General features: G+C 43.1%; 1 protein-coding gene across 6 annotated transcripts in view; it reads right to left on the reverse strand.

Moving 5' to 3' along the window:
* Positions 1–26,089, reverse strand: part of IPO8 (importin 8) — a 60,698-nt gene that overhangs the window by 15,874 nt on the left and 18,735 nt on the right. For 4 of the 6 annotated variants that reach the window (XR_014784245.1, XR_014784246.1, XM_084809372.1 and 1 more), the window contains exons 9-21: positions 25,584–25,718; positions 22,520–22,619; positions 21,225–21,301; positions 20,275–20,391; positions 18,620–18,709; positions 17,857–18,022; positions 16,326–16,486; positions 13,693–13,818; positions 10,643–10,709; positions 8,904–9,029; positions 8,201–8,298; positions 6,692–6,787; positions 3,271–3,491 (exon numbers count right to left, since the gene is read on the reverse strand). Coding sequence is in view for 3 of the 6 variants with exons in the window: in XM_084809372.1 (XP_084665498.1) it covers positions 3,271–3,491; positions 6,692–6,787; positions 8,201–8,298; positions 8,904–9,029; positions 10,643–10,709; positions 13,693–13,818; positions 16,326–16,486; positions 17,857–18,022; positions 18,620–18,709; positions 20,275–20,391; positions 21,225–21,301; positions 22,520–22,619; positions 25,584–25,718 (1,580 nt within the window). In the remaining 3 variants the exon portion in view is untranslated. The remainder of the gene's footprint in view (positions 1–3,270; positions 3,492–6,691; positions 6,788–8,200; positions 8,299–8,903; positions 9,030–10,642; positions 10,710–13,692; positions 13,819–16,325; positions 16,487–17,856; positions 18,023–18,619; positions 18,710–20,274; positions 20,392–21,224; positions 21,302–22,519; positions 22,620–25,583; positions 25,719–26,089) is intronic. The other 2 variants (XR_014784247.1, XM_084809373.1) reach the window with 1 other exon arrangement.

Below are 26,089 nucleotides of genomic sequence, written 5' to 3' on the forward strand. Positions count from 1 at the left end.
AGAAGGCAGGGACCTAACAGAAGCAGATGAGATTAAGAAGAGGTAGAAAGAATACACAGAAGAACTATACAGGAAAGATCTGAATGTCCCTGATAGCCATGATAGTGCGGTCACTGAACTTGAGCCGGACATCCTCGAGAGTGAAGTCAAGTGGGCCTTAGGAAGCATTGCTAACAACAAAGCTAGTGGAGATGACAGTCTTCCAGCTGAGCTATTTAAAATCCTAAAAGATGATGCTGTTAAAGTGCTGCATTCAATATGCCAACAAATCTGGAACACTCAACAGTGGCCACAAGACTGGAAAAGGTCAGTTTACATTCCAATTCCAAAGAAGGGCAACGCCAAAGAGTGTTCAAACTACCGCACAATTGCGCTCATTTCACATGCCAGCAAGGTGATGCTCAAAATCCTACAAGCTAGGCTTCAGCAGTATGCGAACCGAGAACTACCGGAAGTACAAGCTGGGTTTCGAAGAGGCAGAGGAACTAGAGATCAAATCGCCAACGTTCGCTCGATCATGGAGAAAGCAAGAGAATTCCAGAAAAACGTCTATTTCTGCTTCATTGACTACGCTAAAGCCTTTGATTGTGTGGATCACAACAAACTGTGGCAAATTCTTAAAGTGATGGGAGTACCAGACCACCTGAGTACCAAACCACCTCTGTCTCCTGAGAAACCTGTATGAGGGTCAAGAAGCAACAGTAAGAACCAGACATGGAACAACTGAGTGGTTCAAAATTGGGAAAGGAGTACGACAAGGCTGCATATTGTCGCCTTGCTTATTTAACATATGCAGAGTACATCAAGAGAAACGCCGGGTTGGATGAATCACAGGTCGGAATTAAGATTGCCGGGAGAATTATCAACAACCTCCGCTTTGCAGACGATACCACCCTAATGGCAGAAAGTGAAGAGGACCTAAAGAGCCTCTTGTTGAGGGTGAAAGAGGAGAGTGCAAAAGCTGGTTTGAAACTCAACATTAAAAAAACTAAGATCGTGGCATCTGGCCCCATCACTTCCTGGCATATAGAAGGGGAAGAAATGGAAGCAGTGACAGATTTTACTTTCTTGGGCTCCAAGATCACCTCAGACGGTGACTGTAGCCATGAAATTAAAAGACGCTTGCTCCTTGGGAGGAAAGCTATGGCAAACCTAGACAGCATAGTAAGAAGCAGAGACATCACCTTGCCAACAAAGGTCCGTCTAATCAAAGCTATGGTTTTCCCAGTAGTAATGTATGGCTGTGAGAGCTGGACTATAAGGAAGGCTGAACGCCGAAGAATTGATGCTTTCGAACTGTGGTGCTGGAGAAGACTCTTACGAGTCCCCTGGACTGCAAGGAGGTCAAATCAGTCAATCCTAAAGGAAATCAACCCTGAGTGCTCATTGGAAGGACAGATACTGAAGCTGAAGCTCAAATATTTTGGCCACCTAATGCGAAGAGAAAACTCTCTGGAAAAGACCCTGATGCTGGGAAAGACTGAAGGCAAAAGGAGAAGGGGACGACAGAGGATGAGATGGCTAGATAGCATCACCGATGCAATGAATATGAACTTGAGCACACTCCGGGAGAGAGCGCAGGACAGAAAGGCCTGGCGTGCTATGGTCCATGGGGTCATGAAGAGTCGGTCACAACTGAACAACAAACCAGCAAGGAAGAGTTTCTGTAACTTAGAAGAATGGTGCTTTTTCTTCTACAAGGACCTAACTGTACCTCAACTGATACATGAAACAAAAATAATGTTAAGGACTTCTGCAGCTCATTCTGTCCCCTCTCCTTGGGAGGGAGAGGAAGAGAGTCTAGAAGCTGGAGTGTATCACTAACAGAGATGTCAGATCTGACTGGAGGTCTACACCTTAGTTATATCCAGAATGGACTCCATTGCAATGCTTTCTATGTGGGCTGCCCTCCAAGAAGTGACCAGAAACTTTGGCTGCTGCAGAATGTGTGGCAGCCAGACTGTTAACCGGAGCTGGTAACTGGGATCATGTTACAGCTTTTGTTAAAACAGCTACACTGGCTTCCTGTTTGCTTCCAGACACAATTAAAATGTAGGTTATGACTTCTAAAGCCCTAAATGACTAAGGACAGGGATACTTGAAGGACCACCTGCTCCCATATAAGCCTGCCTGGCTGTTAAGATCCCCTCCTCTGGAGAGGCTCTCTTGTGTGTCCCAGAATTGTGTTTGACAGGAACAAGAGTGAAGGCCTTTCTTGGTGCTGCCTGCAGACTGTGGAATTCTCTGCCAAGGCAGGCTTGTCCCCTTCACCACTGCGTGAAAACCTCCCTGTTTAGATAGGCCTTTGGTCGATAAGGCTAATTGTTTTATGCTCTCTATTTATTGTTATGCTCTCTGTTTATGTGCTACTGTTTGTTGTTAATATTATATCTGCTCATTTGTTATGTTTTAACCCCACTTGTTTCTGGTTTTTATTTTTGCAGTTGATATTCTGCTGTTCAGTTATTTCAACTTGCCTTAATTTTTGTATCTATATTATTGTTGTTAGCTGGGATATAAATATTTATAACGAATAATTAAAATAAACTGCCAGAAGACTCTGCAGATCTATGGAAAGGCAGCTTCTGTGGATTGGCATCTTAACCATCAATAAATTCTTGAGTCCATCTATATCTCTTTCTCCCTGCTCTCTCTGGAGTGAAGAGCCTGGAATCTAGACTATAATCACCAATTGACAGAGGTGACTGCCCATACCCCAACACGTCCCTAATTATCATTGTACCTTTGTACTGATTTTAATTGCAAGCTGCTTTGGGAACCAATCTGGGGCTGAAAAGTGTGGTAGAAATATAGAAAAAAACAGGCAAACATAACATGGGCTGGGAAACAGGCTAGTAAAAAAGTTTGCAAGCTAGTAAGTTGAGGTACTTATTTACACGGCTAATATGGATTCTTCTTTAGCATAATGGTGAGAAATTATAGCACATCCATCCCTAATCTGGTGCCCTCTGGGTGTGTTGGACTGCAACACCCATCACTGCCAGCCACCAGGTTGGGGATGGCTGGTTTGGTGCATAGATATCATTTGACTGAAGGGCAACAGTAACTTGTAAACAGTAAATAGTAAACTGTAATTTTGTTTTGTTGTGGAAAAAAAAAGGTACAATATGGAGCTGTGGAAATAAGGACAAGAAAAGTTGTTCCCCACACGTCCATCTTTTCCCAGACCCTCTCACTCCTAATCAAAATCAGGCCAGAAAGTTGTCCCCCCCCCCATGTTTTGAAAAAGAAAACACACAGGCCACCTACCCAAGAAAACAATCCGTATCATTCATCCACTGGTTTATAAACTGGGCAGTGATGGGCTCTGGGTTGTGAGGAAATCGGATGTTCTCTAAAGTGTGCAGCAGGAGCTCAGGGCCATAGTAAAGCGCAGCAATGGCAACCTGGAGACACATGGTGCGAAGCTCGCTGGTTTTAACCCCTCGTGTTAAGCGCTCTAGCACCGCTTCCACAAAGAGAGGGATGCACTGTGGATGGAAACAGGAGGTGTGGGGAGAAGGCGCACAGGAGAAGAAGGAGAAAAGAAATAAGTGCAGAGAAATGTTCAAGGTTTAAAAAGGACTCAAACCCCTAACCTGCTGAAGTCAATTATAATTCTCTTTCCTTAGAACATGCAACAAAGTAACACAATCTCTTACGAGAGCTTCAAGTGGCAATTATATAGCTACAGAATGTGATAGCAGCTGCAGAATTCTGCTTCCTAAGCATCTCAAGCTCTTTCTTTTTTAAAAAGGCATGTTGCCAGATCTTATGATTGTGAATGTACGATAGCAATGCCTGACGAAATCTCAGGCACCAGAGGACCTGCTGAATAAGATTTCCAGAGGTTAAGGAGCAAAGCTTCACTACCCTCTTTGCTCCTCCCTATGGCCAGCAAAATAAAGTTACACGACGTAAGAAAACTACAACTCTGCATAATATATAATGGTCATGGGATTCAACTTTTCTTGTTGCCTAATGTGGGTTACCTTGGTACAGGACCTGATTTGATTTTTTAAAGCACAGAATCTATATAGTCCTCCATATTGCGCACACACGTGTGATAAGCTAGAAACTGTCTTTGCATCATCTATGAATCTCTCCTAGCCACTCCTTTGATGTCACCAAACATTTATGTAACTTCGGAGGTGGAAGAGTCAGTCCTGGAATGTTGGCAATCAGAAAGGCAGACCGGCAGCGGTAGGATTTTACTGACTTTTTAAAATAAAGCACTCAAGCACCATCTGGTGGATGTATTATGTAAATATAATTCTTATCAGCTGATAGCCTGTCAATTTGAAAGATGAAGGGTGTCTGAGAGGGGGAAGCCTCCAACCACGACCATTCCCCACCTTCTCCCTCCACTACCATGTCCTCCTTTTTCCCTTGTCTATCTCCCCAGCTCTTCCCCCGTTTTCTGTCCTCCATCACCATGGCTCGGCTTCACCCTCTCAACATCCCTGCTGTTCTCGTCTTGCCCCATCTGACCAGCTACAAGTGGCAAGTTGTACAGCCCAGTGTGTCCCTCTCAGCAGCTGCCAGGAATGCTCTAGGGAAAGGAAAAGCCTTCAGCAACTAGCAAGTTAGGAGGAGAGCCCGCCCCCACCTCCCAAACTCACATCGTGGTAGCAGCTGCAGCTGTGCTCTGTTCAGTGACTCTGTAGGCCAGCCTTCACCAACCTGGTGCCTTCCAGGGTTTTTTTTACTTCAACTCCCATCAGCCCCAGCTAGCATGGCCACTGGTCAGGAACGCTGGGAGCTGTAGTCCAAAACCTCTGGAAGGCACCAGGCTGGGGAAGGCTGCTGTACGAGACACAAAAGGTACTGCCTAGCATGTCCTTTATGGGTACCAGAGGGGGATACCTCCTTGGCACTGCCTAACAAGACTGTTTGGGAAAGCCGAAAGCAGATGCAGAGAGAGCTTATTTTTGTATGGTGCTTCTGCCCTGCCTTGCCGCTCTATCAGGAGTGCTCAGAGTGGCTTACCGTATTTAATCTTTTTAATTAAAAATACATCTCAAAGAGCTGTACAGCCTTCCACAGGCACTCCCTTCTCTCTGCTGCCTATGCTGGCGTGGCTGCATGCAAGGAAAGGGCTAGAGCGATGCAACTGTGTGTGCTCATGCAAAATAAGAATGTGTTACTCAAGTGGCATCATAGAAACACAAGTGGGACCCTGCAACAAAAGGGTGCAGTGCAGAGTGCTTCTGTTCAAGGTTCCAGCCACTAAATTCCATCCCCCCTTCCCTGCAGTTTTCTAATCCTCACCCCACCCCAACAGTCAGCATTTCATGCCCACTGAGCATACTCACTACTCATTGCCCTGTTTGAGTTTCCCCCACTCTATTTGGTCTGGGGGCGGGGGGCAAGTAAAAAAACAACAGTGCCCAATTCCAGCTTCATTAAAATCTTAGTTTTCTCCACTGATTTCTATGGGCAGCTTTCACTTCCGCCCCTGGGGACATTTAAAAATAGCTTTTCAGTGTGAACCACAAAATGACGCATCCAGAAAACAAGATGGTTCTCTCTACAGGTGTTATATCTATGTGTCTCTTCCTTCTCCTTTTCCAGCCATTCCATTCCCTCTCCCACCCACTTGTCAGTTTCCCCCCTCTCAGTCAACAGTCTATGCCACTGAGCCCTTATGGGGATGTTTTGGGGGTTCCTTGTCCCTTATGTTTTCCCCCCCTAGTTTAAGCATCTGCAAATCGGTAGTCTGCTCCTGCCTCTCTCTTGAGCGTGGATGGTGTGGCTTTGGCTATATCTGGGTAACCATAGGAAGACCTGAACTGGAAATAGAGGGAATGATGACAGGCGCAGACCTCTAGTTCACCCTCATACCCCACTCTTGGGGCTCCTACAACTCAAACATCTTTCACCCTCACTATATGTAGTGCTGTGCTACAAGTAGGCAGCAGATGCTAGTCTGACTCAAGGACTTGTTTAGACCCACCCACTTGCTAAGATCTTCTATGGAGACCCTCCTTCATGTCCCAACATCCCCAGAAGTACATTCAGACTAGGGAGAGAGCCTTCTCAGTGGCTGTGTCTAAGCTCTGAAACTCCCGTTCAAGGGATGCCCATAAGAACAGAAGAAGAGCCATGCTGGATCAGAGCAAAGATCCATCTAGTCCAGCATTCTGTTCACACAGTGGCCAACCAGCTGCCCATCTTGCCCCCTTGCTTATGAGTTTTTGCCCTGAAGTGAAGGCCTTCCCTTTTAGAAATAGTTTATTCTTATGCCTAGATGGAAAATTATTTTAACTCTGCTACAGCTTTTACTGGGTGCTTTTATTTTTATCCTGCCATTTTTAGCTTTGTCATTTTTTCCTGTATTTTTTGGTATCTTTGTATTTAATTTGTATCTTTGTATTACATTTGTATCTTTGTATTATAATGTTGTTTTAATTTTTTAATTGTTTTTAGTCACTTTGTCTGTCTGAGGAAAGGTGGGGTAGAAATGTTTTAAACAGAACCACCCTGAAGGCTCAAAGCAAGTGAGCCAAGCCACACGAGGAAAAACCCCTTCTGAACCATTTTACCCAGTTTAAGTCATTGTCCAATCCAAGTTGCATCAAAAGAAACAAGCCCCATCCCTGCTAAATCATATTTTCAGACATGCCATTCTCCAATACCGCAATTGCAACTTAGGATATATAAAAAGGAAAAGCTGCATGCAACACATTACCTGGTCAATACCCCTCCCTCTGCACTGCAGAATAATGACTTCCAAGAGCTTGGCTGCATGACACTCAGCATCTTCGCCTGCGTCACCCGTTAGTACCTACCAACAAAACCATGGACAAACGTAGACCAGCAGTTTTGTATACAATTTTAATGAGAAGATAAATGCTTCTTGGAGCGATTTAAACAGGACACAATGAACACACCCAAGAGGCCAGGCTGGCACAGTGTGCAAATGGAAATTATTCCTCAGATTTCATGTAATATTTAACAAGATATTTTCCAATTCAGTATGGTCTCTTATTTGAATTGTGAGCCAAATAAATGGGTAATAGCAAAAGAGTAGATAAAAACAGGAGAGCTAATTACATGGGCTTACTCCAAAATAAGGGACACGGAGTAAGTCTGATTAGTGGAGACTTTTAGGCATTTCCATAACAGGTGTCACACACTTTTATTCTTTTCCATGGATTTAATTGCCACTCACTGAAACTCTTTGATTTTTGTTTTATTTGTTTCAAAACAGGATCAGCATCTTCCAGATCATGGATTCTTTCTTTATGTGAATGAGTTCTCAAAACATGATGCTAAATAGGCTCAATGAACAAAAAGAAATAAGAACCCACTTCTATTATTCTGTGTTCTAGGCTCTCTCTCAGATTCAAAAAGCTGGAAGAGACCAAAGGTCATTTAGTCCAAACTATGTAAGTAAGGAACCTTCAATTCCCACACAGATCCACCTATACTGTTCAGATCTCCACATGTTACAAACAGAGCAGATGCATGGCAGAGCAAAAGGTTCCTTGTTGCTCAGACAAAATGAGACAAAAGGTGGGATAGTATGGGAGAAAGGCAGTTCTCCCTCCCCTGTGGGGCTTTTTCAGAACAAGATCACTAGGAAGAGCAACCAAGAATTAACAATCTAGAAGAGAGGTCACAATGGTCTGATGCAGCAAAAAGAACAGAGTGACATGGCATCTTAAAAGACAAAGAAACTGATTCTTGCATAAGTTCTTGTGGGATATATATTACTCATCCTGTTTGTCAAATGGGCATCTTTCACATGGATGCACTGGGTGCCAAAATGGAAGAAGCAACAAGGTTGGGAGGGGTCCCGATGAATGGGTCGGACCCCTGACATATACGTAACTATCTTGCTAAAACCCCTCCCCATCCCCAAAATCCCAGTGGGTGCAAAGTCTGCACTCATATTACCAGAAGACAGTAACATGCAGGCATGAGCCCACCGTCACTGCAGTTGGGTATCTGGCTGAAGAAAGTAGAGGAAATGTTATACATATGTGTGTAACACACACATGTATGTATACACACACACACACACACACAAACTGATCTTACAATGTGAAATTAAAAACTGAATCAGTACATGCTGAAAGGAGGGCTAAATGTGAACTAAAATGTGTGGCTGGATGTAACAAGGCCACAGCTGGTCACATTTTCACTCGTTTTGGATACTCAGTATGAATGACAGATGACCAAATACAACACTTACCTTTTTACACATAGTGTAAATTATCTCTAAATTTTTGGGATTTGACAATAAAGTATCGGTATCAATAGTGACATAGTTGTGCAAGAGAGGCATCATATCTAGATAGAGACAAGCAAAACAGTTAATTTTGAGAGCAAAAGGAAATTTATCATTGTAGAGTTCTTGTGGCTTTCTTCTAAATCATCCATTGTTCATTTGAGATTCTGAAGCATTCCTTCCAGGCCGCTTAAACTAGGAGTGCACAGCCTTTTTGGCTCCGAGTGCCACAGGTGAAGTTGGTTCAAGGGGGCGCGCACGCGCACACACACACACACCAGCAACCCTAATACAGGTTGCTCTTTCCTTGGCATTATGTCATTCCTTGCTGATCTGTAGGAGTGGATGGAAAGCATCCTCTCTACTCCCTCCCCTCAGCATCCTTGATGGAGATCCCTCTTTCCTCCCTGTTAGCAATCGACAAGACAGGCGGTGGTTCTACGGTGCCTATCCAACCCTGAATCTATAACACCGAGGAACAATTCCAGCTTGTTTTCACTCAGCTGAGACAAACCGACAGTTGATACACTCCATCACAGCTTTCCGAACTCCTGCTAGCCAACATTATTCTTCAGTCGGTTTACTTGCACAACTCTACTGCTTCAGTCTCTTGGGTTATTATAACATCTATCAATCCCCTTTCAGAACACGCCACAGAGCTCATTACCTGCAAAGTACTCAAAGCAATCCTGCTGAAACACTTCATATAAGACACCCAGAAGCTGCCACATTTGAGGTGAAATAAGATGGCATGTCAAGCTGTATGCCAGAGAGAGGATTTCTTCATAGAACTCTGAAGGAAGAAAAAGCACATACAGATCTGACAAGACCTGGAAAAGAAAGTTTGCAAATTCCACCCAAACTGCAGCAATCCATACTATTCTGAATAATTGAAACAGCAATTTTAACACGCGGACATGCTTTACATTCTCCTGACGATACTCTGACAGCAAACTTGCCAGGTCATGTGCAGAAATTATTGTAAAGCACTTACAAGCATTGCAGGGACCTGATCGTGAACTTAAACAAAATTGTGCGTTTGGCAGATACACAGAACAATAAATGTTGGGACCAAATCAACATTCCCCAAGACTCCAAATTTCTCCCCAATGCCCCGAAACATCCTCTATAAAGGAACAAATAACTGCCACAGACCTGACTTCAGTTTGTTGAAATCAGTACTTGCACATTCTTAGCATGCCCTCTTGAACCAAACCTCAATGGAGGGTGGACATTATTTAGAAGATGTTAGGAAACCAGCTGGGAGACTGTCGCTTCCCAGACAAGATTCAGTAGGCCCCCCATATGGGGGAATGGGAGACAGGCAACAATGCTTCCTGCCAATTCCTGGGGCTTTCCAGCTTTAAGTTATCCACAGTTTGTCCAGCATCTTTGGAACAGTTTGAAGGACAACATAGGCAGGCTCCTTTGGTTATAGGCCACTAATGGATGGTGATGCCTCCTTCCTCCAGGGATGGCCCTTTCAGGGATAGGGAACATCTGGCCCACAGCCCCTAGGGGTTCCCCATCTGCTCACAAGCTTCTTCTGCTGTTATCTCTGATCAATGAACAGAAAGAAGAGGGCATTTAAAGATGTTTAAACTTTAAATACCCTGCTGTTAAATACCCTGCACAGAACTGAGCTGTGCTTTGCAGGCATGGAATCTGTTGCACTGGGGCTTCCTCCTGAGTAGACATGCACTGAATTGAGCTGTGGATTGTGTGCTTGGTGGGGAAATGTCCGAACTGGTATGAATTACAACTGGCCCCACCTACTTTGCTTTGGCCACACCCACTGTATCCTTAGCCCCACTCTCTGCTGGAATGCAGCCCCTGAGGCACTGCCCAAATTGGAAATTGGCCGCTGGGCCAAAAAACTTCACCACTCATGCCCAACTTCAAAAACCATTCTCAACAATTTTCCTATGGATTTTAACTTTTTATGTTATTCTTTCTCTAACAGATGTTAAACTGAAAGTGACAGATGGCAGCTTGCCTAACGTCATCCAGGAAGTTTGGGGCTCAAGTGCAATTTGAACCCAGATATTACAGGTACGAGTACTACAGTCCCATTCTTTGCTCCGCTGTCCCTCCCCGGTCTACGTGCAGAACTGAACTGGCTGTTGTGCAGTCGGACTTCCACTCTGCACTACAGTCAACAGAAAGCCATCTATACTTTGAATGTGGCACTTTCTGCATTAATATAAAGACAGATAAAAAGTGAATTCACAATTACTTCTATTTATTTAAGCTCAATCTGAAGTAGATGGCAGAAAAAAAGATGTGAACAAGGAGCTGTACTATATTCTATATCAAGTTTAAGAATTACTTTGTTCTCTGCCATATAAAAGACAAACCTAGTAATGTTTTCTAGAGGGCCTGCTTCTTTTTTTTTTTTTAAAATACCTATTACGTGCTTTTGCAAGACAAGACCAATGATCTGTAAGCAAATGCTCTCCAACTGTTGGGTTATCTGGAAGAAAAGAAAGAGACTGTTTATTTGAAGTTTTCACACTAAAATAAAAGATGCTTTTATTTAAGTGAGCAGTTTCTCTAAAGCAAAAAGCCTTCTATAAAACTTTATTTATTTATTTATTTATTAGATTTGTATTTATTTATTAGATTTGCCCAGCTGTCAAATGCCCTTGGGGAGGTTTGCAATAATAAAATCAAACAGCAACAGCAGCAGCAACAAGAAAGTAACAAACAATTTGTTGTTGTTGTTCAGTCGTTCAGTCGTGTCCGACTCTTCGTGACCCCATGGACCATAGCATGCCAGGCCTTCCTGTCCTGCGCTCTCTCCTGGAGCGTGCTCAAGTTCATATTCATTGCATCGGTGATGCTATCTAGCCATCTCATCCTCTGCCGTCCCCTTCTCCTTTTGCCTTCAGTCTTTCCCAGCATCAGGGTCTTTTCCAGAGAGTTTTCTCTTCGCATTAGGTGGCCAAAATATTTCAGCTTCAGCTTCAGTATCTGTCCTTCCAATGAGCACTCAGGGTTGATTTCCTTTAGGATTGACTGATTTGACCTCCTTGCAGTCCAGGGGACTCGTAAGAGTCTTCTCCAGCACCACAGTTCGAAGGCATCAATTCTTCGGCGCTCAGCCTTCCTTATAGTCCAGCTCTCACAGCCATACATTACTACTGGGAAAACCATAGCTTTGATTAGACGGACCTTTGTCGGCAAGGTGATGTCTCTGCTTCTTACTATGCTGTCTAGGTTGGCCATAGCTTTCCTCCCAAGGAGCAAGCGTCTTTTAATTTCATGGCTACAGTCACCGTCTGCGGTGATCTTGGAGCCCAAGAAAGTAAAATCTGTCACTGCTTCCATTTCTTCCCCTTCTATATGCCAGGAAGTGATAGGGCCAGATGCCATGATCTTCGTTTTTTTAATGTTGAGTTTCAAACCAGCTTTTGCACTCTCCTCTTTCACCCTCAACAAGAGGCTCTTGAGATCCTCTTCGCTTTCTGCCATTAGGGTGGTATCGTCTGCATATCGGAGGTTGTTGATAATTCTCCCAGCAATCTTAATTCCGACCTGTGATTCATCCAACCCGGCATTTCTCATGATGTACTCTGCATATAAGTTAAATAAGCAGGGTGACAATATGCAGCCTTGTCGTACTCCTTTCCCAATTTTGAACCAATCGGTTGTTCCATGTCTGGTTCTTACTGTTGCTTCTTGACCCTCGTACAGGTTTCTCAGGAGACAGGTAAGGTGGTCTGATACTCCCATCACTTTAAGAATTTGCCACAGTTTGTTGTGATCCACACAATCAAAGGCTTTAGCACAGTCAATGAAGCAGAAATAGACGTTTTTCTGGAATTCTCTTGCTTTCTCCATGATGCAGCGAATGTTGGCGATTTGATCTCTAGTTCCTCTGCCTCTTCGAAACCCAGCTTGTACTTCCGGTAGTTCTCGATTCGCATACTGCTGAAGCCTAGCTTGTAGGATTTTGAGCATCACCTTGCTGGCATGTGAAATGAGCGCAATTGTGCGGTAGTCTGAACACTCTTTGGCGTTGCCCTTCTTTGGAATTGGAATGTAAACTGACCTTTTCCAGTCTTGCGGCCATTGTTGAGTGTTCCAAATTTGTTGGCATATTGAATGCAGCACTTTAACAGCATCAACTTTTAGAATTTTAAATAGCTCAGCTGAAATACTGTCATCTCCGCAATATTAATATTGTTTGTTAAGCAATATTAAATATTATCTAATATTGCTTAACAAACAATATTAAACATTAAAAACATTAAAAATATTAAAAACATTGAAAACACTGAGAAGCCAGCAGTAAAATTAATAATTAAGCTTAAATAACTTAAAATAGTTATTTTTAAATTGCTAGTTTAAAGCTGCAAGAAAAGTAGGGGTGTCAGAGAATTTCTCGCCAAAACTTCGGGGGGCCGAGTGCCAACGTATTCGGCCCCCCGAAGTAGTTTCGGGGAGAAATTCTCCGCACCCCCCCCCCGGGATGGGACTTACCTTTCCCGAATGTCGCTCCCGGTGGCGGGTTGCAGCGGTGGTTCGGCAGGGCTTCGACGGGGGGGGGGGGGGGCGGCAGCCGGTCTTTTGACCGGCTGCCGCTGCCTCCACTCCAAGAAAAGTAAAAAAACAACAACGCCCCCATGATAGGCTACGTGATGATTAACGTAGCCTATCACGGCTAGATTTGCAAAGTCAGCCGTGATAGGCTACGTAAATCGTCACGTAGCCTATCACGGGTGACTTTAAAAAAAAAAAAGCGCGTACGGCTAATGGCGGCCCCCATAGGGAGCCGTCATTCGCGTTCCTTATTTGGTCACTGTAGTCTATGTAAAGATTACGTAGACTACAGCGAAAATAAGGGCAACGCTATTTGCGTTGCCCTTATTTTCGCCGTAGTCTACGTAAATCTTTACGTAGACTACAGCGACGAAATAAGGAACGCGAATGGCGGCTCCCTATGGGGGCCGCCATTTGCGTACGCGCGTTTTTTTTTTTTTTTAAGTCACCCGTGATAGGCTACGTGACGATTAACGTAGCCTATCACGGCTGACTTTGCAGATCTAGCTGCGATAGGCTACGTAAATCGTCACGTAGCCTATCACAGGGCGTTTTTTTTTTTTTTACTTTTCTGTTGACGTTCGCGGCCGGGGAGACAGGGCGCTTCTCCCCGGCCTGAATTTCGGCCGGGCGAGGTGGGAAGCCTCCCCCCCGGCCTGAACTTCGGCCGGGCGAGGCGGGAAGTCTCCCCCCCGGCCTGAACTTCGGCTGGGCGAGGCGGGAAGTCTCCCCCCCCCCCGGCCTGAACTTCGGGGGGAGAAGCGAAGCGCCTCCCCCCCACCGCGAAGCAAGCTGCGAGACCAGGTAAGTGACTTTCGTACATCCCTAAAGAAAAGGGCCTGTGAGGTCCATAAGGCCCACAGCGCCACCTGTTGGCCTGCACAGCTTTAAAGTGATGGGAGAAGGCTCACCTCCTTGTGGTCCTGCACGACAGTAAGGATTGTGTCGATGGTGTGCAGGATTCCCATAGCCATAACAGTTTTATCCTCCATTTCTTCATATTCTTCACTTTGAAGAACTTTGCCAAATATTTCCGCCTAAAAAAAAAAAATCAAAAACACAAAGCATGGGAGAGCCAACTTGCTCTTGATGTGAGCCACAAACTCCTAACATAAACTTGACAAACTTGGAGCCCATGAATTATTACTATTATTATTATTACGCCATCAATGTACATAGTACTTTGTAGTCTAGATTGGTCCCTACTCGAAGAGGTTTACATTAATGTAAAGCTTAATAGCAGAGAAGGGCAAGGGGGTGGGGGAAGAGGCAAGGGAGGAATGGCAGAAAGTGCAATTACATGTACTTAAGATATTGTTGCAGTTCTGTTAAGCAAGGGATTCATGTAAGAGATGGGTTTACTTTTAAAAAGCAAAATATAACAGGCATGGTCACAAGGACACTGGCAGTTTGGAGGAGATAATTAAATTGTATTGATTAGCCCCTCTTGAGATAAAATAAGAATATTCCATTTATTATGTTAAAATGATTAAAGGAGCAATCGTATTGGGATAGGCGGCTGCCTCTGAACTCAGAGGTGACCACCTATCCATTGCAGGGTGGGCGGAGCACAGAGGGGATCCTCTCCTCCATGCTCCAGCTTCCCTGCATTCACAGCTAGACGGGGCTGTGCACAGACCCCCCCCGGCTTAGCTTTGGACCTTCCGAAGCAGCCCCACTTCACTTTGGACCGATTTGGACCCCATCTGCTTCGCTTCGGATCCAAAGTGAGATTCAGATATCCGAATCATTCTGATATGATGTTTTCCCATTGACTTGCTTTGGAAAATAGAAGAAGCCATAATGCTTTCAGTTTTCAAAATAAATACATGAAATTTAGGGCCTGTCCACCCCCATGGAGGGGATTCCACCGGCTACATTTCAGACCCTTTGGCCTAGTAGTTTTTCTGCTAGCCACAGAAAAATTGTGCTTTTCTCAGAAACTCAAACCAAAGGTCATAAAAGGATAAGCAGAGAAGTTAGGTATTTAAGTGGTGGTTAGGAGGAGGTCACTATCCCTAATCTCTGCTCTAGGTTTCTTTGAAGTGCAAATAACCGCTCTCTCCTAGTACTACTACATTTGGTAATCTGGGGCCAGATAAAGTTGGCATCCAGGCTGTGGACTGCCAATTTGCCATCTTGGAGTTAAGAGATGATTGATTCATGCAACTGCCTTGTGGGAAAAATTTTCTGGATTTCTAAAGTCTGTTCAACTTAATATGCCTAGCTCCATCTTTTCTACATCCATATAACTTTCTTCTCACTCTCTCTCAAGTACTCTGATTGTAACAGTAGGCATATTGGAGAAATCTGCCACGGATTCAAGACCCCAAAAAGCCTCATATTGGGCTGGCTTGCTTTGCCACACAGTGGTGTATTATTTAAATAATAGTTGTAGTGCTTGGCCCACTGTATTTTGAAATGTGGACATGTGTAGTGCTTTGCTTAACCACAACACAAGCACACACACAGAGACACACAAGAGCAAAAGAAAAACAAATACAGAACTACCTACAAGGAAAGAAAAGGGTTTATATTTAATTTTTTTAGGGAAAGATATAGAATTCAAAAATGGGAAGGGAAGAAATACAGGAATTAAGAAGTGGGGGGAGAGCCAAGAACAATGAAAGTACTTTTTAATATTTTTTTTGTTTTTTAAAAGGATCTAGCCAGAAAACTACGAAGAAACAGTTGACTTGAGAATGGCCGGGGGGCGGGGGGAGCCAAAGAGCAAGGCAAGGCAAGGAAAAACTACCTTTAAAACATTTCTTGTTTTCTTTATAAAGAATCTAGGAAGACAGAGAAAACAAATAAGATGGTTGAAAAATTCAGAAGGGGGGCGGGGGAAAGGACAAGGCAAGGAAAGGAGGAAAGAATAAACTAGTAAAGTACTAAATGTTTTTAGTTTTTAAATAAATAATCTAGAAAAGAAAGCAAGGGAATAGTTGAATTGAGAAGGGCTGGGTGGGAAAGAGCCCAACACACACACCACAGATCTAGCCAAATAACTTCAAATTATCCAGTAACACCACCAGATATCTCTCTCGCAATGAACAAACACAGACTTTTTTCTCCAATATATCCAGTATTCCCTCCCACCATGGTCACTGATTGGAGACCCTAATTTCGCACCAAGGCACTCCCGAAGCACCCAATTCGCTTCAGGATTCAGATTTGGCACCAAAGTGATGCACAGCCCTAATAAAAGCCAACTCCCAAGATTTTGTCACACTTGAACATGAACAGGAAATACTCTCTGGAACATACTTCAAGACAGGCTAAATCTTCCCCTCACTACAGATACTGGGATCATCAGGGACAGGTAACAGGTTTAGCTTATCCCTTCGCCTTTTTTCCATGTATGTGAATGGTAGCGTTTCCCTCCTAATTAGGAGGGAAACTAGGTCCAGGAGGACTATATCACACTATTTTTCTAAACACATAGACTGGCCTTTAGTAACCACAAATGCTCCGTTCAAACAAAATCAGCAGGAACTGAAACATCAGAGGTCTTCCTCTGAAGCAGAGCCCTGCCATCTCTTACCAGGTGCTGCGTCATTTCAACAGCAATTGTTGCTACTTCCTGGCTGTATTCACAGATCAGCTTCTGGATTACATTGGTGAGATCGTCATTCTCAGTTTCCCGAACAACACGCAGCAGCTCCTGCATAACAGGCCTGATGTAGGGCTTAACATATTCCTTTGCTAAAGGGGCAGAAAAACAAGACACAAACATACATATTTCCAAAAAGATAAAAGGAGTCATTCTTGACAACATCTACTTGTCTGAATGAAGATGCAGGAATCTCTTGGCCATTACCATTATGCACGTTGATTAAAATGCTTTCATCTTCTGTAACAATGTTCCCATATGTCTACATGTCTGTCTGCTTCCTCTTCCTGAGCCACTTTACTGGTGTGGGCAGGAAAGGTATGTTGAAAAGCTGAAAGATGGGGAAACTAACAGTCTCTTCAGGGAACTTGCAACCTTTCACCAGGGAGAAACAGCCCTCCTCCAAATCCCTTCTCTATACAAGCTGCAGCACCTTGCTTTAGCAAGCCATCAAGGCCTTTCTGACATTCAGTCATTGCACCAATCCCCACCTTTACCTCAGACCTATATGCATGGCTAGCACTCAACACACTTCAACAAATAAGGGTCAAACAACTGGAAATGAATGGTCAAGGATGAATGTATTTGGTCAGTATAATCAAAGCCAGTAACAACTAGCACTTGGCCACCCACTTGGCAACAGCCCACTTTTATGGCCACATTGTGTTCTGTATTTGGGGAATACAAAATAGACATATAGTACATTAATTTGGAAGGGTGCGCACATGTAGAAACAGCAGGTTTGTTTTTTTTTTAAAAGACACAGGAATATGAGATCAGTCTTTTCATGGTCACCACTCAGATTTTAGAGGGAAAATTGATCATTTCCATAGATATGCACCCTACAACCCAGCATACTGTGGGCGGTATCCAATGCTGGCAATTCGCCAGCAATAAACATGTTGGACTAGTGGAAATGGGAAAGTAGCACTTCCTAGTGGAACCCAAGAAACTACCGAATACAACTGCTTCTGGAATGGGACAAGTCAGCAGGGTCCCCACCCGTGACCTCGACTGACTTGTCCCATTCTGGAAACAGCAGTTTCATGTAGTTTCTTGAGTTGCGCTAGCAAGCGCTACTGTCCCCGCGAGTGCAGCGACATTGGATACTGTGCCATGTGTGCATTTTATACGCTAGTGTCTACACTGCACTGATGATTAGTGCCATTATGGAGAGATATTTCAACAAATATACCAAATTATGTACTACGTCCATTCTAACCTACTCTAATATGATCATAACATTTTTTTTACTTCTAAAACGCTTAAAAACTGAGTGCTATACTAAAGTCAAAGGGGCAATCCCTGTCTGCAGGCTCATACTCTAATGATATAGTCAGACAGAGAAGACACAGAAGGAAACAAAAAAAAGGAGTAAAGCTGGAGGCCAAAAGATCTTAACTTAAGATGGGTTTTCATGCATATTTTAAAAATGGGAAGAGAAAGAGTGTGAAAATCAAACCTTGTTCCTGATGGCTTATTAATGACTGAAGTGCTATGGCAGCTTCTACTTTGACAGGCATTTCTTTGTCATCAATTAGACTCTTCTTTGTCAGCTCAACAGCATTCCTTAGATTAAGTTCATTGTGGAATTTCAAAGTGCTGAATGAATGAAGAGTCCAGCAGGACTGCACCGCAAGAAGAAAATAAATCAGACCCTACCAAAGTTCAGTTATTATTTATAGAATCTAATTGTCTGCTAGCAGTTCTCAATTTATTTAATGTATACCTCACCTTATGACCATTGAGGTGACTTATACAGCACAATTACACATGCAGACACACACAAATTAAAACCCATAATAAAAAGCACACACGCATTAAAACCATAGGTCAAGATCCAAAGAGACCCTGTGCTTGGCTAAGTCACTTCTACAGACTACTGTCCTTCAGGCCACCACAAGTGTTGCTTCAGATGATCATTTGACCTTCAGAAGAGACTTCGAGAGGCAGCATGAGGGACTGTAAGTGGGGGCTGAAAGGCACAGTGGGTCTCTTTGAATCTCAGCCATAAAACACCAAACTAAACAACTCAGATCACCAGGAAAATGGCCCAATATGTAAAACAACAACCCCAACACCATCTCAGCCCATTAACCCAAAGCCTTCTGAAAACAACCAGATTTAAATCAACCTCCTACAAACTATAACAGCGGGCGTGCCCTCTGACCGATGTTAAGAAGAACAAGTCACCACCAAATGATGCACTTGCTCTGGTCACTTACCCTTGCTCTCAAATACCCCAGGTTCGACATGAACAATGGAAAGACATGATTTTGTAGCATCAGCTCCATTTGATCCTTAAATACGCTCTTCTGGCACGAATGAAGAACAACCACAAAAAATAGGTTAAGCTTCCATTTTAATATAAAGTAACACTGAAATATTTCTTAAGATTTAACTCCTCTGAATAACTGCATAAATACAAACCAAAACTTGTCTTTAACTTTTAATTCCGTTTTAAAGAAAACATTCTGATATAATACATGCCCAATAAGACACAGACATGCACAAATGTTGAATAGAAACCACCCAATAAACAAATGGACCTAAAATATTCCACTGCTCAAGCCCAAAGTGACATTACAGTGGGGGCATGGCTGCTGCCATGATCCCAAAGCAAGTGAAGCCTGCAAGAGGTACTGGCTAGTTCCTTGTAGCCCACGCTACAAGAGGAGTTGGCTAGTTTGACTGAACAGGTGCACACACCTGGGAATGCACACCCAGAAGCAGGGATTTGCTAAGAAAATTCATGAAGAGTTCTACTGGAGTTTACAATCACAACATGACCCAAAGACTTGAATTACCTATAGGAGAACCTGTCACAGGACGCATGCTTGTATCAAAAGTGTATTTTAAAGTTTGGGAGCACTGTAAAGTATGGGCTGTGCAATGCAAACTACAGGCTAAAAATTTAACATTCGAAGCAGCTTTAAGTGTCAAGTTTAATACAGAGGGTTGAATCCAGCCCTTGCGCAACGGGTCTTCCCCGTCCTCTCCACCCTCCTGCAGCCCTCTGTCAGCACCCCAAATCTGCTCTGAAGGGTCCCCCAACCCTCTGGAGCAGATTCCCAGGGGAAAGAAGATCTGTTCTACCAGAGGTTCCCTTCTGCTGGCAGAATGACACCACTGGATACCACCCAGAGACCTTCATTATCAGTCTGGCGCCTATTCAGCAGAAAGTGGAGCAAGGTGGAGATGATGCAAATCAGAAACTAAGGAGGCTTGCAGCAAGGAGCAGGATGCCTTGCTCAGAATAGAGGACAACCCTATTCTGGAAGCTTTAATGACATGGGCCCTATAAATGTCCTGCCTTAGGCTATCTATCGCCAAGAGGCTTCCCTAAAGTTCCTTCCTTTAGTTAGACCTGGATGGCGATGCACAGGCTGAATCCTTGCCCAGCCCGACAGCCCTCTCGCTCAAGATGTGCTGTAGGCTTTGATCCTGACACCATCAGGGACTTATTTCACCAGTAGTCCACAGATCCCTTTTTACGTTACGTTTTGAGGACAAAACATTTGGAGTGCTGTCATGAAACACACCTGTTTATAAAGATAGCACAAAAGTGGAATAAAAGAACAAGTACACCAATTTTTTAATGAGGCTTCTGGGGCTAGTTAACCAGTGCCTGCTGTGCACAGATCTATCATCATATCGATACATGAAAGTGGAACAGAAGAACCAGGAGACATGTTTCAAATTAGAAATCCGAAGCAACGGAACCACCTCCTGCTGTACTTAGAACTTTCTCAGAGATGGACACATGCATTCTAGTTCTTGGATTAGGTTTTTCATGCATCTTGAAACACAGCTATCAACATGCAAAACTGTATCTTTGGTAGCAAGGCTACACACATCTTACGTGTCTTCATCCATTTACCTTCAGCAAAATATCTGCTAGAGATCCTATCACATGTAATGCCCCATCTTTCTTCCTTGGGTCAATGTTGGGCTCAGTGAGGATCTGATAGCAAAATGCCATCATTTTTGGTAACACCTAAACAAATCACCCCAACGCCCCCCCGAAAATTAAAGATGAGAAAAATCACAAACATCGACATTAAGACAAGAACAGACTGACTGCTTTGTTTTAAGGAATACATTTCATAAAACATATGTCTTAGCTTACAACCTATAACTGTCAAACCAGATTCTTTTCCAGACAGCGAAAAAACATAAGTGATCAAGGAAAAGAACAACAACCTTGGAAAGCTTTTAACACATTAAAAAAAAGCAATCAGGAAATCCAAGAAGAAACAAACTTGTGCATCTGACCATAAAGGGAGTCTCCTATCTCTGGAGTGGGTGGGAAGGGAGGAGATAACTGTTTTTGTTTGTCTTTTGAAATACTACATGGTGCTCAGTGTTACTTTAGTTAACTAAAAAGTTATTATTATTATTATTAGTAGTAGTAGTAATAATAATAATAATATATTTTTAAAATGAATTAAGCTGCAAAGAAGAACTATACTAAACTATGAGACAATTGAGTGCCAATCTGTAGTGGCTAGAGTTTTAGACCATGGAGATCTGAATTTTAATCCTGCTTAGCCCCCGAACTTGCTGGATTACCTTGGGCCAGTCAATAGCCCTTAGCCTAAACTAGTTCACATGGGTGATTGAAAGGATAACATAGGATGGTGGGGAGGGAACAGATCATGTGCCCCACTCCTGGGGGGAAGGGCTCGGGGGAAAATGTAATGAATAATGTATTTTTTTTAACAGAAGGAGACAAATACAAGTGCTGCAATAGCCTTTGAGGAACAGAGGAAACAAAGCTGTGTGAGCCTTTAAAAAAAGTAATTGTTTTGACAGAATTATAGTAAGTACCTCTTTTCGTTTTTTTGCTGCAGTATACAGAAGAATCTGAGCTGCTGTTGTAGGGGATGCATAATCCTCAAACACATCTTACAAGGTTTCAGAAAAATAAAAGAGTGTGTGTTACTGGAGTATCTTTAATGAGAACATTTTGACAAATCATTTAAAAACTGACCAAACAAAGACAACCCACACAATACATGAACTCCTGCCTGATAGCTCTAGAACTTCCTTGGGCCACAACCTGGAAACATTAAGGATTTTGTCTGACGTTACCTTATATCTTTGTGGTAGCTGCTGTTGTGCAGCAACATCTCATGCAGTTTTGGTAACTCATGTATGACAGAGACCACACTGGAGGCTATCAAGAGGGTTACTTCTCATGGCAATGCTGTGCCACTGGCATATGAGAGTTAACGGTGTCATGTGCCCCTCTCACACAGTAGCCCACCCACTGACCCCCACTTTATATACAATATCAGAGTGTTGTGAGAAACAGCTATGTGCAAGTAGCAACCATGCCACTAAAGGTAAGGTAAAAACCAGGTTTGAATGTCATTCGAGACAGCATGGTTGCTAAAAATAAGGATTTTGTCTGTTGAAAGAATCAGTACTCTTGTATTTTTACCAGTCTCAAACACCTCATGTAGGTTTTCCCCCAATAGTATCTCAAATAGTTTGTGCTCCTCTATGTCCATACTATTTTAATGCCTCTGTTTAATTCATTGTATATTTGCCTTCTAAAAAATTTAAGTAGAATCAAGGAATTACATAATACTAACAGAGATGTAAGATTTTGTTATTTGTATTGTATGCTGCGTAGAGCAACCAGGTAGCTGGCCAGATGGGCGGCTAATAAATCGAATAAATAAATAAATAAAAATAGGGTGCAATGTGGAGGCTAGTTAACACTACTAATGGGAATAAACAACTTAGAGCCAATCCCCAACTCTGTCTTTTTGTTCCTCCCCCTTTTAGTTTTTCCAAACTTTCCTTTTTATCCCACTCTACAGTCATAGTTCAGGGGGGGGTGTTAGGAAGTAGATGCTTTGGGATGGAATGGATTAGATAGAAAACATAAGGTACATCCTCCGTTCAATCTGGGGTTTTCTTTTTCTTCTGTTGTATCTTTCTTTGTTATATAGCCTAGATAGTAATACAATTAGAATTTTGTTTAAGAATGGAAAACAAACAAAACTCTAACTGTAAGCCAACCCCAGTGTATGACGATATTTATAAATACCAGGCACTACAGTAACAGAATAGCAGTGGCAGCAAGGGCATGTATGCATGGCACAGGCATTTACCAAATTTCATGCGGATGTACTCATAGGGATCCTCTTGCCAGAGCTCTTCATCCTCATCTTTATAACACATCAGGGAGAAGATCACTTCTTCACACAAAGTCTTATCAAAAGAGCAAAGAGAAGATTGCTAATAATTCACCCCAGCAAAGCATCATCATAAATCCTGGTTCGATATAGTGTGCTACATACTGTGGTCACTTAATGTGGCAGCCAGTGGGAACTTCCCCTATGGCAGGAGTAGGCAACCTTTTGGGCTTGTGAGCACATTTGGAAATTTAAGAAACTGTTGTGGGCACCACCAGAAAATGTATGCCATGGGATGCGTTGCTAGTCATCAAGGACAAGTGACCTGTAGAAACGACTGTGAACAAGGCAGAGGTGGGCACTGAAACTTCTTTCAACCCACAATTTTCACTGCCTTTTTCTTTTTCCCTTTTTTCCCTTGGTGGCTGGGTGCGCTGCAGAGGAAAGCACTGGACTGCAGCTGCCCACAGTCTTTATTTCCTAAGAATGTCTCAGAGCCCCATCAGGCAGCCCAGAGGCATTCATGGGAAATTAAGATGGTAGCAGATGGAGGCCCTGACTTTGCTTAGATGTGATCCCAGCTGCCAGTAAGAAAATATATTAATTACTAAAAGTGGAAGGGGTAGGGCACCTTGGTGGGTGAGGAAAGGTGTCTGAGGGGCACCATACTGTTTACCCACGTAAAATGGTCTCCAGCATAGCCCCCAACTCCCTCCACCAGTATGCATCTCAACCACTTTCTCCTGAGCTGAGACATAGGCAAAAGGTTTTGTTCTTTCCCCGCCCGCAGTGTGAACAGCAACTGAGGTTCTGTTAAAGTCCTCCACTTCTGCACCTCAGCTGTTCACTCAGAGCCAGACAGAGGCAAACAGGATTGAGCAATCAAGGAATGTTACAGGTGAATTCTGCCAAGACCACTGTTGCTGTTCACTGTGGGGAAGAGGGGATTACAGAAATCCTTTGCCTGTGCTTTGATATGAGAGAGAGTGAGACACAATCTGCAGTTCAACATATGGGCCTTGGTAAAACAGAGCAGTACTGTATGGGAAACTTCTGTACTCCAGTCAGAAACCTAAAAGGTGTTTTTCCCACGCTCACTTGATTGACCTAAATGGACAGGTACAAGCAGAAGCAAGCCATTCTAGGACAAAAAAACAACTACCTATTGCCATGGTTATTTCTGTAGCAATTTTAAAGTACAAAGTGCTTCAGAAAAGATAATTACTGGTGGCTGCATAATGAATCTCAGGAGGTAGCTCTCTAGTTCACCATTTCTTCCCATTCTACATTTGGAAAAACAAAGATGAAAGAGAAAACAGTTCAAAACATGAGCCTCTTGCAATGTAATGCTTTCCTTCAAAGGTGTGTTGCTGGTATTATCCATGTGGAAAAATACCCTTGGAAAAGGTTTTAACAAAAAGACAGCACCAAGGTGAAAATGCACAAAGAGAGAGACCCGGTTTGGACGATCAAACCATGGGTTGTTTGTGAGTGCGCACATGCAACTGTGCTGGTTCTCACCTGCTTCTGCTTTTGGAAACAGCCCAGAAACATCCCATCCCAGGATTACTGTGATGTCCAAACCAGAACTCTGATTTATTTAGGGCTTAAACAACCCAGTGTTAACCCAACAATTGCCTATAGTTTGGTGTTGGGTTAACTCTGGGTTGTTTAACCCATAAATAACCATGGGTTTCTGGGTTTGCATGTGATGAAACAACCCAAAACAGGGCATTCTTTGGTTAACTGACAACGGAAACGCCAAGTGCGTGGGAGGCAGCTCGCTCATCCCTGGCAGTTTCTGGGCTAAACAACACAGAAATTGCAATGTGATGTGCGAACCAGGTCAGAAAGGCAAGCCTGCAGCTGGTGCCAAATAAGATTTATTCTTCGAGAAGTATAGAAGCCCAATGCTTTTCAATAAAAAAATTACTTTGCGCAATGAATTCTGGTGTTATTTCTTTTCCTTGAAGAGTAAAAACAAGTTCCTTTCTCAAAAGACGGGGGCAGGGAGAGCTGAGTTTGTATCCTATAAAGCAGCCTTCCCCAACCTGGTGCCTTCCAGCATGTCCCAGCCACAGGCACCATTCCTGCATGGTGGACGCCCGGCTTGCTGTGTTGTGCAAACCCAGGCAACAGGAGTTGTTTGAGGTTTAGACAACGCTCAAATAACCCTAAAACAAGGCATGGGTTATTTGAGGGTTGTCTAAACCTCAAACAACCCCTGCTGCCTGTGTTCACATGACACAACAACCCACAGCAAGCCAGGCGCCATGCAAAAATGGCATTGCCACAGTTCACAGCTGTGGGTGGCAAGCGCAACACAACGTCTCCCATAGGTAAATTAAGCCATGGTGAGCTGTCATGATGTGTAAAAAGAGCGAACCATGTCAGTTGATCGCTCACACTCTTTCAGGGAGAGAAATGCACTTCTCTATATTGTCTGTATACATATACATGAGGGCGTTTTGGAAAGTTAAAGCCAAAATGGTTGCCCACACTGTGCCTGAAATTATGTGTTATGGCCAAAGCAAAGCTTACCACTGAAACCTGAAGCCCCACATCATCTCCTCTCTCTCCCAGCAACACTTAGTAATGAAAAATGTGTGAGGTGACATCATGAGGCACATTTCCCCACTTCTGCTCTGTGTCACTGGTTGCCTCTGCAGGGGTTCCGAAACTCACAATGCAATGGTGTCACATCACATCTTTTACATGATTTATCAGGCAGGAAAAGGGAAAAGATGTGGATTCTTGGATTTTGGTAACAGCTTCATAGTGGACATAATGTCTAGTTCTGGTCTGTGGGTAAAAAACTGTTGTTGTCTTCTGAATAAACGTCATGTATATGCAGCCCACTGAACCATACAGACAATGTGGGATAGAAATGCAGATAAATAAAACAACCATGGTATTAGTTAGCTCAAGTGACTGAGTTCCCATTATAGTAACTGCAATATTAGTATTTTCCTAAGTACTGCTCTAGCTCAAATCCTCAGTATTTGCATATGGGAACTAATTACTATTTTTTTACACTGACCTGCATATGTGGTTTCATCTGCTTCCAGGTTATACAGTGATGGACCCCTTGGTTCAGATAATTTAATGTTTGCTGAAGGACCCGTGGAGCAACATAGTCTTTCTGTCTGTATTGGTCCAAGATTTTTAGGAGTACCTAAGGGAAAAGAGCACATGCCAAGTTTGAAAAACCCTGCTTTTAATGAATGTGACATGACTAGAGCACCTTAAAGCAGAGGATTAGCTATTAAAAACTCTGCTAGGATCAGAACACAACACTGAGCCGGTAAATCAGGTATGCCAAGGTATTAAGACAAATTTGCATGATCACTTTCAATAAACAAAAGCCAAGTCCATCATATCCTAGATGATCTTTATTATTAGCTAACAAGTTGATGTGATAAAAATAGTGATTTTGGTGTTGCTATTATCTCACTGAAAAAGTATAGGGAAATATTCAAAACCTCTTAGAAAAGTAAGCAGTTGGATCAATATTACACTACTTTTTGATAAGGAAACAAAAAGTAT

This window comes from Heloderma suspectum, chromosome 7 (genome assembly GCF_057233095.1).
Source record: "Heloderma suspectum isolate Gila_16-S chromosome 7, 16-S_ref, whole genome shotgun sequence".
NCBI classification, from domain to species: Eukaryota; Metazoa; Chordata; class Lepidosauria; order Squamata; family Helodermatidae; genus Heloderma; species Heloderma suspectum.